The sequence below is a fragment of the Oncorhynchus mykiss genome, chromosome 21, assembly GCF_013265735.2.
Source record: "Oncorhynchus mykiss isolate Arlee chromosome 21, USDA_OmykA_1.1, whole genome shotgun sequence".
Taxonomy (NCBI): Eukaryota; Metazoa; Chordata; class Actinopteri; order Salmoniformes; family Salmonidae; genus Oncorhynchus; species Oncorhynchus mykiss.
Window position 1 is genome coordinate 33,142,474 of NC_048585.1, and position 14,216 is coordinate 33,156,689.

Consider the following 14,216-nt stretch of genomic DNA (forward strand, 5'->3'; position numbering starts at 1 on the left):
GAGCGGGGTACTGAAATGGTGTGTGTGTGTGTTCCTCTGAAAGGGTTAAACTAAGTGACTCACACTGTGCCTGTCCTGTCTCGCACACAGAGACATCTAAAGTCATCAAGGGAAGCTGTAGTGTGTGTGTGCGTGTGTGTGTGTCAGCATTATGTCAAAAGCAATTTCTTTATTTGGGAAACTATCCCAAGGCCAGGGCAATAGAACCAGAACACTTGCCAAAAATATTGTTATTTTGAATGCTCCTACACGAATATGAGTAATATTCCTACTGAGTTATAAAACAGTAAGAGGGTGGCTTTGATTTACCCTCTAGGGCCTGCTTCCAAACAATTATAAAACACACACACATTGATATTTGATCAAATATCTCCATCTAGTCTGGGTTGGAAGAGGTAGCTGTGTAGTGATGCCAGGCAGCAGATCGAGTATCTGTAGTTGGACTTAGGAACAGAAGTAACACGGATGGTTTGGCTGCTTCCCTACTTGTTGACAAGCTGTGTAGGAAGTAGAAACCATAGACGTTATATCATGGGTACGGACAGCACGGGAATCATAGAAATCATATCACTTTTAGAGCAGCAATGGACACCATAGGCATATCCGTGATACTGTAGAGGCAGGCGCAGGAAGAGAAATATGACGAGACAGTCGATAATTCAGGATTTCCCAGACGCATTCTGTGGGTTTGGACATAAACTCAGCCCCCCAAAAAACGTCCCTTTTCAGGACCCTGTCTTTCAGAGGTAATTCGTAAAAATCTAAATAACTTCACAGATCTTCATTGTAAAGGGTTTAAACACTGTTTCCCATGCTTGTTCAATGAACCATAAACAATTCATGAACATGCACCTGTGGAACGGTCGATAAGACACTAACAGCTTACAGACGGTAGGCAAATAAGGTCACAGTTATGAAAACGTAGGACACTAAAGAGACCTTTCTACTGACTCTGAAAATCACCAAAATAAAGATGCCCAGGTTCCCTGCTCATCTGCGTGAACGTGCCTTAGGCATGCTGCAAGGAGGCATGAGGATTGCAGATGTGGCCAGGGCAATAAATTGCAATGTCCGTATTGAGAGATGCCTAAGACAGCGCTACAGGGAGATACAACGGACAGCTGATCATCCTCACAGTGGCAGACCACATGTAACAGCACCTGCACAGGATCGGTACATTCCAACATCACACCTGCGGGACAGGTACAGGATGGCAACAACAACTGCCCGAGTTACACTACAATCCCTCCATCAGTGCTCAGACTGTCAGCAATATGCTGAGAGAAGCTGGACTGAGGGCTTGTAGGCCTGTTGTAAGGCAGGTCCTCACCAGACATCACTGGCAAAAACGTTGCCTATGGGCACAAACCCACCGTTGCTGGACCAGACAGGACTGGCAAAAAGTGCTCTTCACTGACGAGTCGCGGTTTGGGTGATGGTTGAATTTGTGTTTATCGTTGAAGGAATGAGCGTTACACCGATGCCTGTACTCTGGACCAGGATTGATTTGGAGGTGGAGGGTCCGGTGTGTCACAGCATCATCGGACTGAGCTTGTTGTCATTGCAGGAAATCTCAATGCTGTGCGTTACAGGGAAGACATCCTCCTCCCTCATGTGGTACCCTTCTTGCTGGCTCATCCTGACATGATCCTCCAGCATGACAATGCCACCAGCCATATTGCTCGTTCTCTGCATGATTTCCTGCAAGACAGGAATGTTAGTGTTCTGCCATGGCCAGTGAAGAGCCCGGATCTCAATCCCATTGAGCATGTCTGGGACCTGTTGGATCAGAGGGTGAGGGCTAGGGCCATTCCCCCCAGAAATGTCCGAAACTTGCAGGTACCTTGGTGGAAGAGTGGGGTAACATCTCACAGCAAGAACTGGCAAGAACTGGCATGCAGTCCATGAGGAGGAGATGCACTGCAGTACTTAATGCAGCTGGTGACCACACCACATACTGACTGTTACTTTTGATTTTGACCCCCCCCCCCCCCTTTGTTCAGGGACATTATTCCATTTCTGTTAGTCACATGTCTGGAACTTGTTCAGTTTATGTCTCAGTTGTTGAATATTGTTATGTTCAGGCAAATATTTACACATGTTAAGTTTGCTGAAAATAAACTCAGTTGACAGTGAGAGGAAAAAAGAGGGTTTCTTTTTTTTTGAGTTGATGATGTGGTTTAGTTGCACATCAATCTGTGAGTGTTTTTAGGTTAGTGTGAAGGTTTCGTGTGAGCTGGTGGTTTTCCTCTGCTCTCCACTCTCTTCTGAACTGTATCTCGAAGGAATCCAACTCCAGACTATCTCTGATGTTGTTCTTTATGCCTCATGTACATCTTTTGTCTCTTTCCAGGCACTGCAAATGAACAATGTATCGTGTGAAAAGAAAGTTGGAGAGACACAGATGGTTCAGGAGTTAGTCCCCATGCATCTTCTGAGAGTGTGTGTGTGTGTGTGTGTGTGTGTGTGTGTGTGTGTGTGTACTCTGTGCCTCAGTAGAAATATGTGCCCTGCGGAGAAGAGGGAGATCGAGAGAGCTTAGCGCTTCAGTTGTCTCATAGGGAACAGCCTAGTGCTATGCTGACAGACATACAACTGTTATACTGACTGACTGAATGGCTGACTGACTGACTACAGCATGTCTGTTTGGCTGCAGGGCTAGTGGGTGCTCTGGAGTGTGATGTGTTATACTGAATGACTGACTGACTGACTACAGCATGTCTGATGTGTTATACTGTGGGCATGTTTGTCAAAGAAGGATTAGTGTCCTGTATGGTACAAGGTTTTTGACAGTAATGATGTCTTATAGCTGAATTAGACATGGTGAGGTGGATTAGCTACTGTAATTATTCTCCCTGGAAGAATACAAAAATACAAGATGCAATCTGTAAGTCTGACATACTTAGCATTAATGATGGGGGGGGGGGGGGGGGGGGGGATGAATACAGTTACATATCGAGATATTGTTTTTGACGATATTGTATCGATACTTTGACTCCAGGTAAAAATACAAATGTTTTTGTTTTGTTTGCTGGCTAGCCCTAGTCGCCAGTCGCCAAAACGCTGGTATTTCTCATCCTATAGCTTGTTCTCCATCTTCTTTTTAAACAGTGAGCTAAGACGCTTTCTGCACTTTTAGTTCCATGACTAATCAGAACTCATTTTCTCATGTTCTCTTGTGTCTCTCTGTAGCAGACATACAGTGAATAATATATTTGGAACATCAAATCGCAATAAAATCGCAGTATCGAATCGCAATAAAATCGCAGTATCGAATCGCAATACATATAGAAATTGAGAATCACAATACATATTGTATCGGCATCTAAGTATCATGATAATATCTTATCGTGAGGTCCCTGGCAATTCCCAGCCCTACTTAGCATGTGATGTGTATAACACGTGATTTGCCTTAATAGCAGTGATTATTGAATATATTATGTGATTCTGATTTTGTATTATTCTCCTCCTCTAGTGATGCCGTCCCCACAGCACTTTGACGGCCAGGCCCTGGTGTCGTGGAGTGACCTCGACGTCACCATCGCTGTGCCCTGGTACATGGGCCTGATGTTCCGGACGAGGCAAGGCACTGGCACACTGATGCAGGCTAACGCTGGAGACTTCTCTACTATCAATTTACTGGTGAGTTATTGTACACGCACAATAACAACAACAGCGCAAGAAGGTAAGTTGTGTTATATGGTTGACTGAAGTTCAGTAGACTACCTGTGTGTAGTAATTGTCTTTCTATCTCTCTCTCTTTCTCTCCCCACCCTCCCCTCAGATAAGTGATCAGTACGTGAGGTTTGAGGTGTTTCTGGGATCTGAGCGGGTAGCGGTGCTGGGCTTCCCTCAAGTCCGGGTGAACGATGGGGAGTGGCACCATGTCCTTGTGGAGCTGAAGAGCGTCAAAGATGGCAAGGACATCAAATACATGGCCCTGGTGTCACTGGACTACGGGCTGTACGAGGTACTGAGACATACACATACAGACACAGATACAAACACACACACAGCAAATCTTACACTCTGTGTGTGTCTGCATGTCTCCAGAGGTCTGTGGAGATAGGTAACGAGCTGCCAGGTCTGAGGCTGAGGGCTCTGTATCTGGGAGGATTACCAGGAGAGGGGAACCACGTCCACGATGGCTTCACCGGATGCATACAGGTACGTTTTAACAGTAAACGACGTCTGGATGACATTATTCTTCACAACATAAAGTTCTGTAGCCCTCTGTATGTATATACCTACCTGTCTTTATCTAATACCTAGGGGCTGTGGGCAGAGCATGCGAGGAGAGTGTGTACCTGCGATTCTCTGGGACCTAATGGAGAGGGCATGTTTTCTTTCCCACAGGGTGCGCGCATGGGTGAGACATCCACCAACGTGGTCAACGTGAACATGCTGCAGGGCTTTAAGATTCGCGTAGAGGACGGCTGTGACCTGGCTGACCCCTGTGACTCTAACATCTGCCCTGAGAACAGCCACTGCAGCGACGACTGGAGCACACACACCTGCGTCTGTGACCCAGGTAACACACACTCATGCGCTCGTAAGGGGGCGCACACACACACACACACTGTAGTAGACACACACACACCTGCGTCTGCGACCCAGGTTACACACATGCTGTCAGCACACACGGTGTACACACACACACCTGTGTCTGCATCTCGTCACACCATTCAAAAATGTTCACCATAGGAATGCTGTTTTGTAGTCTCCAGCTTTGACCGAGTTTTCATTCCATTAAATAACTGTGTATAGTTCTGCCATGTTGAAGACCTGCTGACCAGGTGTCTCTCTCTTCTCTCTGTGACTTGTGTCCTTTCCCAGGTTACTTTGGGAGGGAGTGCGTTGACGCGTGTCACCTCAACCCCTGCGAGCACGTGTCCACCTGCGTCCGCAAGCCTAGCTCCTCCCATGGCTACACCTGCGAGTGTGGACAGAACTACTACGGACAGTACTGCGAAAACAAGTAAGACCTGGCCGCTTTGTGCAAGTGCCTGTGTAAGTGTGTGCACGTGTGGGTATGTGTGTGTCCTGGTTTGGCTCCACAGTGCAGGGGAAACACACATTCACATGCCTCCAAAATCAACGCAACATCTGATTGTTTTCATGTTAGCCTAATCAACCTCTGCTCCCTTACCTTCCTCTCTGTCTTTCACAAATATGCGCCTCACCGTTCATCTGACTGGCAACAGGCTCTACTTTTACTGGCCTTAACTCAAAACAGTCCTTCTCCAGCACCTGACGTAAGCCTGCTGGTAATGAACCCTAGCTGTGGCTTTTCCCAGACCTGTGATCTGAGCTCTCTGGGGGATTTTTATTCTTCCAAAACTGGTCCCAGATCTGCCTTTGATCAGAGCAGGAATCTGGCGTGAGTGTCAGAGGCAGGAGCCAGAGGGTTAGATGAAACCACTGTGTGTTGTTCTAGACATTAACTGGGTCTTGTAACAAGTGTCTATGTGTGTGGTTGTGTATGGTTTAAATGCAAACGGGGTCTCTAGTGGGCGTTTGTGTGAGTGTATGTGTGTTTTTGGCCATATATATATAACGGTAAGCCAAGCCTCAGGCCAGCTTTGGCTATATTAGGTTCTGGCCATAACTGGCTCCTGTAGGACTGTAGTTATGTAACAGTAGCTAGCAACGTACTCCTGACTATTCCTCTGGGTGGTAGATTGCATGTCAATTCTTTACCCACTGACCTTTGACCCATATGTCACACATCATTTCCTGTCTAAGGCAGGCTGTGGGACCACCTCACGCTTCAGTGCTCCTCCATAGGTGTTTGGTCTCCACCTGCACTGATACTCTGCTACTGACTACCCTGCCCCTATCATAACCCACTATCTTACCCCTCCATCAGCTCAGAGACATGAAAGTGTTGGAGAAAGAGTGTTTGACTCACTGTGTTGTGTCTCTCTTCCAAGGGATAGAACATTTATGCTAGATTCATGTTGTTAAGTGATACCGTTATATAGCAGGTATGTGATGTAAGGATAAATGCAGTCTCCTTTTTTCTCGTACTTTTTTTCCTGCCATTTTATTTCCATTCATTATGTGCTGAAGGCAACTAAATGCGTTGTTATTGTGTGATGTGTCAGGGTTGAGAAGCCGTGTCCTCGGGGCTGGTGGGGGAACCCCATGTGTGGCCCTTGCAACTGTGACATCAGCAAAGGATTCAACCCTGACTGTAACAAGACCAGTGGAGAGTGTCGGTGCAAGGTAAGAAGATAATCACAGGTACTCTTCTCACAGGCTATGCATTTTGAATCAAACTATCTTTCCTCTTGAAGCCCCCCAATTGTAAACTATGACAAACCTAGTAGGAATTGGCCACAACTCACCAATAGGTTCCAAATCAACCAACCATTCTTAAACAATGGGCTGGTAGATAATACTGCATGTTGTAGGCTTAGTAAACTAACCGTATCTTCTCTCTCCCCAGGATAACTACTACCGGCCCAAGGATGAGGACACCTGTTACCCCTGTGAGTGCTTCCCTCTAGGGGCCCACTCCCGTACCTGTGACACACACACCGGACAGTGCCCCTGTAAGGCCGGGGTCATTGGGCAACAGTGTAACCGCTGTGACAACCCCTTCGCCGAGGTCACCGCCACCGGTTGCGAAGGTATGTGGAAGGAAATGATGCACGTGCAAATGTTTGTTACTCCTAAATGTGACCTTGAGAGCCTGTGAGGGCATTCTGTCTTTTTGAATACTTTGAAAAGTATTCCCTTCCTTGATGTAATAATTGATCTCACTCAATTTGGATTCATGTAAGCAAGGATTCCTCTTATCCAGACATGTCAGATCAGTTATAACGCCAAGGACTGGAGGAAGGAAGGATTCATCTTCAGAGTATTTGAACAGAACCTCTGCCTCCCTATAGTCTGGTTCAAGGCCTTCCCTCTTTTAGATCCCACTCTAGCTTCAGTAAAGAACCACAGTCCCCATACCGTATCTGTCACCTAAGTGTTTCAACCCAACCTTGTGGCTTACTCTATAAAAGGTCTTCAAAGAGTTACAATCATGGTCACTTTTTAGGATATAAGCACTTGGGTGTGTATACAGTACAGCACATGATCAGACTGCATTACTTAGAAAGCCATAACAACGCGCGTACAAGTCTTAACCAGGTTTTGTTTAGGATTAGGCTACAAAATTAGAAATCAGGTGAATAATTTATTAACATTGTGTAACCACTCTGTAGGATTATTGATATAATTCCTGGCCTGTTTGGCTGTTCTGAAAGACTCGTAAGAGTCGTTAGCAGTCGTGTTTCTTGGGCGTGTTAGATATGTGAAATACAGCCCAAGGCAGCCCTTGACGCTCAAGGCAGAAGTTGTTCCTAACCATCTAGGATCAGATTACACAAGCCTCACTACCAACCAGAACCATTAGGGGATCTCAACACATCTGACCCTGTGTCAGTGGTTAGGGATTATAGGGACCACTTCTAACCATGTGCCATCTGTCTCCTCTCATCTCTCAGTGGTGTACGAGGGCTGTCCCAAGGCCTTCGATCAAGGGATCTGGTGGCCTAAGACCAAGTTTGGCCGTCCTGCAGCCATGAACTGTCCCAAAGGATCTATCGGTGAGTTCCTCTGCACTCAACACAGCTCTTAGCATAGCAGGTACAGTCACAATAATAGAAAGCCCAATTCATACGGATATCAAATGCTTCAAAGGATTTTATTCATAATAAAGATTGTATGGGTGGAGAATGGAGGTTATGTACTGTGGAGTCCCTTAGTTCAAGGCCTTCTGCTGTCCCTAACACCTCTCTATTGTCGAGGGAACTCATTAACGCAGCACACTAACGAGGCCATCTCATTGGTCTATCAGGGCCTTTTGAGATTTGTCTTTGTCCAATGGTGTTAAAGAAACTCTGTCTCTGGAGGGCAGTAGCCGGAGACAGAGACAAACACAAGGTATTGTTTAGAAGACTTGGCAACGTCTGCTTGGAGACACATTCATAATACTGCAGAACCGTGTGTGTGTGTGTGTGTGTGTTCCGCGCGTGCGCACGCTTGGGTTAGGTCTCCTGCTCTACATAGAGCCTAAGCAGTAGAGACAATATGGGCAGGGCCAAGACGTAACATCACTGACCTGCTCCCATTAAACCACATTAACCTCCCTAGTTACCCCCTTAGTTACTCTTGTCACCACGGAAACCCGTTGTTGCCCCGCAGGACTCTCTTGGGCTGTTTTAATTGGGTGACTCGCCTTGGCTCACATCAACCAACTGTCAGTTCTAACCGTAAAGTCTTTTCTCTGTTTAATGATTGTTTGGAATTAATGGTAATGATGTTGGCATTTAGATTGTGCTTTTAACTAATTTATTATATGAAGTAACTCCCCATTTTCACCCATGTGTAGAGAGCCACCTGGTGCTAGGAAGAGACCGGTTTAACTCTTTCACACGCCAATATTCCTTTTTGTTTTTTCTATTCTTACTGTGACTATAGCTATCAATGAACTTGTTTCTTTTCGAACTGTAGGAACTGCTATCCGCCACTGCAATGATGAAAAGGGCTGGCTGCCTCCTGAACTCTTCAACTGTACCACAGTCTCCTTCTCCCAGCTCATGAAGATGGTGGGTGTGCTCCTCTTATCCAGTCCAAGTTCACTCAGAGACCTATTTTAACTACAGATCTGCATATGCAGAGCTCTTTCTTAACTTGCAAATCTCCCACTGAAAGATTATACACAATTTGGAGTCACTTATGCGAATCTAGAGTTCAGTGGTGAAAGTAAGCTGGTACGCATCCCAGCAAAATAAATTGTGGGGGTACGCCATATTGGTCAAAAGTCAGGCTATCAGAAGTAATACCCTTATTTAACATTACTGAATGTCAGCCACATGGAAAATGTGCAAATTGCTCCAAATTGCATTGTGGTTCAACGAGAGCACTTGCATTTTTGCCAAAGCGGAGATGAATGGTCAAGACGTGCGAGGACAAGGCACAAATTAGTGACTGAGACCGAGCAGTGCAGATGGGTGGCTGAGATCAAAGCACGCGTTAATAACAGTGGACATCCATTCGGGCTACAAGTGTAGGCCTAATGACAATGGCAGAATGTCAGTACATTACAAGTGGGTGTTTTATAACAGATGTCTCTTTCCATTCATCAAATTGTGGGTCCACAGTGCACTGTTGGGGTTTGGATGCTGGAATTATTTTGTGAGTGGATGAACGTGCGTGGGTAGCCTACAGGTGTGTATTCTTTACATGATCGTTTGACAATCAGATGAAAACATCATGACTGGTTGTGTTTATGCCACATTAAAAGGCAGCCAGGCATATCGTAATATTTAAAAATACAATCGTGGAAAGCCTGTTTGGAAAGCAAATGGCTATTGCTGTACAGAGATGACAATGAAAATACTCCAATCTGTCTTTTAGTTATCAAAATGCTCATCTTAATTGAGCGAACAGTAGCCTATCTTATTGGCACTAGCGGAGAACATCGGCCACGTCTCCGGTGAGTGTGCATATTCACTGTCTTTATCATTGCGCCAATGCCACTTTTGTTGGTTTTTGGACAATCCTTTCCTCCTCCAGGTTAGATGGACGTCATGTTGCATTTGCATAGGTCGATTGTATGGATCCGACAACGTTGTTTTTATCGAGCTGTTTGTCAATGGCAGCAAAGTAGGCTACCCTGTCATTTTTGTCGTATTAAAACAGTTTCTGTTAACGTCTCCAGTCTTATGAAGTGTAGTACAATTGCATGCTATGTTTTTATAAAAGGCCAACAAGAAATACATGTGATAGGCCTATAGCTTGTAGCCGAGGCCTACTCTACGCCGCAAACGTGCTGCGCTGAACAGTCTTTTTTTTTTGCAACCAGTGATTGAGTTATATTATAAACTTAAATTATGACTATCCGATCTAGTCATCACATTAGGAAAAGTAGGTCGTCTTACTTAAGTCTGCAAATACGAGGATGCATGGAATATTTTATGACAAAAGTGCATGTGACAAATCTTGACTTGGCCTAGGCTACTAGGCCCACAGAGATCATGTATGAAACGAATACGTGCGTGTGCTTGGGTGTCACGTATCGGTAAGAAATTCAATCTACTTTCACCCCTGGTTAGGATTCATCTATTAGTACCAACCTACCACAGACAGTCCATATAGTTGTACCTGTCTCCAGTATCTGTCTGTATTCTTGACCTCCTTCTCTTCCCCTCCGTCCCTCCAGAATGAGGAGATGCATCGTAACGAGTCCCGGATGGATGGCGAGCGCTCCAAAGCGATCGTCCGCCTGCTCCACAACGCCACCAACCACACGGACAGTTACTACGGCAACGATGTGAAGACAGCGTTTCAGCTGCTGACCAGGGTCCTCCAGTACGAGAGTCAGCAGACAGGCTTCGATCTCACCGCCACGAGGGACGCAGAGTTCAACGAGGTCAGAGTTTGTTGTTTTTGGTATCTTTGAAAACAACATTGAAAGTATGCTGATTGCAAACAGTCTAATTGCAATGTTGTTGTTTTTTTTTACAAAGATTAGTTTTTGTATGCACAGTATTTCTCAGTATTGCGCTAGTTGTCTGTTGTGTCAGACCGCAGGGCATTAGGTGCATTACCAGTGCATTATTCAGGAGTAGCCTACTGGGTGGGCTCAGTTACACTGGGAAGACTGGAGGAATACTGCCCTCCACTGGCTCTCTCCCAGTTCCACTGACAGGGGAAGCTGATCTGGCCAATGTGAACACAGGTTGGATTTTATATAGATGACTCATGTCCTGGAGGCAGCTCTGCAGAGTGGTTACTAGCTGGCACAGCCACAAAGTCCTATAATGAGATTTTAAACATAACATTTACCACACTGCTGACCCTAATGCCTAACCCTAACCTTAAATTAAGCCGTTTTTTTAACGATATAGACAATTTTGACTTTGCAGCTGGCCTATCTAGCGGAAACTGCTCAGTTCTCGTTGCGGGGAAAGATTCATGACAATAAACGTCAACCTGCAATACGAACACTAATCTACAAAAATCTGAGCCATTTTATATCTCCACATTTTATTATGGCATTTCTCTTTAGGTTGTGAGTTTGAGCTGTGGCCATATTCAAAGCGACTTACTGTCAGACCGTCCTGCTATTGTTAAACCCTTCAGAACCTGGTGAGAGCGGGCAGTGCCATCCTAGACCCTGGCACCAGAGACCACTGGGAGCAGATCCAGCGCTCTGAGGGGGGAACCGCCCACCTGCTGCGCCACTTTGAGGATTACACCAACACCCTGGCACGGAACATGAGGAAGACCTACCTCATACCATTCACCATCGTCACTGACAATATGAGTGAGTGAAGACACATTTACAGACCAATGAAGAGAGGATTTCAGAGAGTCTAGGAGCAGATTCCTAACTCCCTAACACAGAATTTGAACAAATCGTCCATTGATAATTCGGCTCTGGGTAAACTGCAGTCAAGTTTTACTTCCATTCAGTGCAATTGTAAAATGTCACCTTTATTTGATAATGAGCTGGTCTTGATGTGTAGTTCTTTCTCTCTCCTTAGTCATTGTCGTTGATTACCTGGACACGTCTGTCCCTGGGCAGGCCTCATTCCCTCGCTTCCATGAGATCCAGGAGTACTACCCCAAAGACCTCACGTCCTCTGTCCATTTCCCACAGTTCAACACTAGGCCCCAGGAGGTCCCCAACAAAGGTACAGTCGTCTGCTCACACTACCGCTGGATATGGAGTACTGCACAAACTCGTACAAACTCGTTTGGGCTGTAATCCATCACAACCTTTCGGATTTGTGGGTGACCTACCAATTTAACAGATCCAGTGCCTGTAGTCAAGCTTGATATCATGTGTGTGTGTGTGTGTGTATGTATGATTTTATGTGTGTGTGTATGTATGATATCATGTGTGTGTGTATGTATGATATGTGTGTGTGTGTGTGTATGTATGATATCATGTGTGTGTGTGTATGTATGATATCATGTGTGTGTGTGTATGTATGATATCATGTGTGTGTGTGTGTGTGTGTGTGTGTGTGTGTATGATAGCATGTGTGTGTGTGTGTGTGTGTGTGTGTATGTATGATATCATGTGTGTGTGTGTGTGTGTGTGTGTGTGTGTATGATATCATGTGTGTATGTATGATATCATGTGTGTGTATGATATCATGTGTGTATGATATCATGTCTGTGTGTATGTATGATATCATGTGTGTATGTATGATATCATGTGTGTGTGTGTGTGTGTGTGTGTGTATGATATCATGTGTGTGTGTGTGTGTGTGTGTGTGTGTGTGTATGTATGATATCATGTGTGTGTGTGTATATGATATCATGTGTATGATATCATGTGTGTGTGTGTGTGTGTGTATGTATGATATCATGTGTGTGTGTGTGTGTGTATGATATCATGTGTGTGTATGATATCATGTGTGTATGATATCATGTCTGTATGTATGATATCATGTGTGTGTGTGTGTGTGTGTGTATGATATCATGTGTGTATGTATGATATCATGTGTGTGCGTGTATGATATCATGTGTGTATGATATCATGTGTGTATGTATGATATCATGTGTGTATGATATCATGTGTGTGTGTGTGTGTGCCTCGTCACAGTCCCCGGTGTTCCGTTTTTTTATCTGTATTTTTACTGCTTGCATGAGTTACTCGATGTGGAATAGAGTTCCATGTAGTCATGGCTCTATGTGGTACTGTGCCTCCCATAGTCTGTTCTGGGGATTGTGAAGAAACCTCTTGTGGCGTGTCTTGTGGGGTATGCATGGGTGTCTGAGCTGTGTGCTAGTAGTTTAAACAGACAGCGCGGTGCATTCAACATGTCATCACTACTTGTTTTTGTAAGAAGTGTTGACGTCAATCTCTCCTCTACTTTGAGCCTCTTTACAGAATTCAAAATGACAATGCTTGTCTTTCATAATTTGGTCAGCTATACATGGATGTGTAGGTTCAGAAATAGTTGTTGGCATGTCATGCCTACATTTGCTAATCATACCAATGGAAAAAACATTAAAGTAGTTGGCAATATTAGTGGGTTTTGTGATGAATGAGCCAGCTGATTCAGTGAATGATGGAGCCGAGTTTGCCTTTTTGCCCAAAATTTAATTTAAGGTGCTCCAAAGCTTTTTACTATTATTCTTTATATAATTTATCTTTGTTTTAATGCATCAGTGGGTCCCAATCTACTATGTAGCAAGGACTTTAATAGGTGTTCCAACTCTCTCTCTTACTCTCACTCTCTAGTAGTCGAACCCAGCCCCAGCGCCGAGCCCTCTAAGACCGACGCCCCTGAAGAGTATCACACCCTATCCAATAAGAGACGCCGCCATGTCGAGCCCGCCGTCCCCCTGCCTGTTGCCGTGGTGATAGTGTTCAGGTCGTTGGGTCAGCTCCTCCCTGAGAGATACGACCCGGACCGTAGGAGCCTCAGGTGACCAGCACTTTACTACATTTTACCACACTTTACTTCAATCTTTCATAAAATCTGACATAACCAGACACTGCCTTTATCAATTTCTATGTAGCTAATCTAGCCATCATAATAAAGACATAACGTATGTCATAAGTTACTCACGCGTGGCAACAGATATGACAACTGCGTTGGCACAAACCATTGTTTACTTTAGGTGCGATTATTGCCCTGGCATACTGTGGGTGTTTGTCTCACATATCATTGCCATGCTGTCTGAATCTTTCACTGTATACATTTAGACCACTCAAAACTCTATACATGACTAAAACATATCATTACAAATGAAACATACACGTGTAAGGCGGAGTTAAATGTGGAACAGTTTGGTTGGTATGTCATAATATTTAGCGCTGTGTGTGTATATGATAGCTGCTACACTGGTACTAGAAGGGCTCGTAAAGCACTATTTGGCCGGTCGCCAAGTGGCCACAAACAGCTGAGAATGTATATTTTGGGAACTCCCTAAAAGGAGTGTCTGTGGTCATATGTGCGTAAACAGTACTTCAAAAGTTATCAAAATGAGGGTGCCCGTTCATATGTATGTGTTGTGTGTGTGAGCAGGCTGCCCAACCGTCCAGTGATCAACACCCCCATAGTGAGCACGTTGGTGTACAGTGAGGGTTCGCCCCTCCCCTCTCCCCTTGACCCCCCCATCACACTGGAGTACACACTACTGGAGACAGAGGAGAGGACCAAACCTGTGTGTGTGTTCTGGAATCACTCCATCGC

The 14,216-nt window shown here is 45.0% G+C and overlaps 1 protein-coding gene across 5 annotated transcripts in view; it reads left to right on the forward strand.

Annotated features, from left to right (window-relative positions):
* LOC110501067 (cadherin EGF LAG seven-pass G-type receptor 1) overlaps nucleotides 1-14,216 on the forward strand; it is a 112,632-nt gene that overhangs the window by 88,414 nt on the left and 10,002 nt on the right. For all 5 annotated transcript variants that reach the window (XM_036957692.1, XM_036957694.1, XM_036957696.1 and 2 more), the window contains 14 exons: nucleotides 3,476-3,642; nucleotides 3,785-3,970; nucleotides 4,054-4,167; nucleotides 4,357-4,531; nucleotides 4,837-4,978; nucleotides 6,108-6,228; nucleotides 6,452-6,635; nucleotides 7,500-7,601; nucleotides 8,509-8,603; nucleotides 10,220-10,429; nucleotides 11,143-11,326; nucleotides 11,547-11,696; nucleotides 13,259-13,445; nucleotides 14,049-14,216. In XM_036957692.1, the coding sequence (XP_036813587.1) occupies nucleotides 3,476-3,642; nucleotides 3,785-3,970; nucleotides 4,054-4,167; nucleotides 4,357-4,531; nucleotides 4,837-4,978; nucleotides 6,108-6,228; nucleotides 6,452-6,635; nucleotides 7,500-7,601; nucleotides 8,509-8,603; nucleotides 10,220-10,429; nucleotides 11,143-11,326; nucleotides 11,547-11,696; nucleotides 13,259-13,445; nucleotides 14,049-14,216 (2,185 nt within the window). The remainder of the gene's footprint in view (nucleotides 1-3,475; nucleotides 3,643-3,784; nucleotides 3,971-4,053; nucleotides 4,168-4,356; nucleotides 4,532-4,836; nucleotides 4,979-6,107; nucleotides 6,229-6,451; nucleotides 6,636-7,499; nucleotides 7,602-8,508; nucleotides 8,604-10,219; nucleotides 10,430-11,142; nucleotides 11,327-11,546; nucleotides 11,697-13,258; nucleotides 13,446-14,048) is intronic.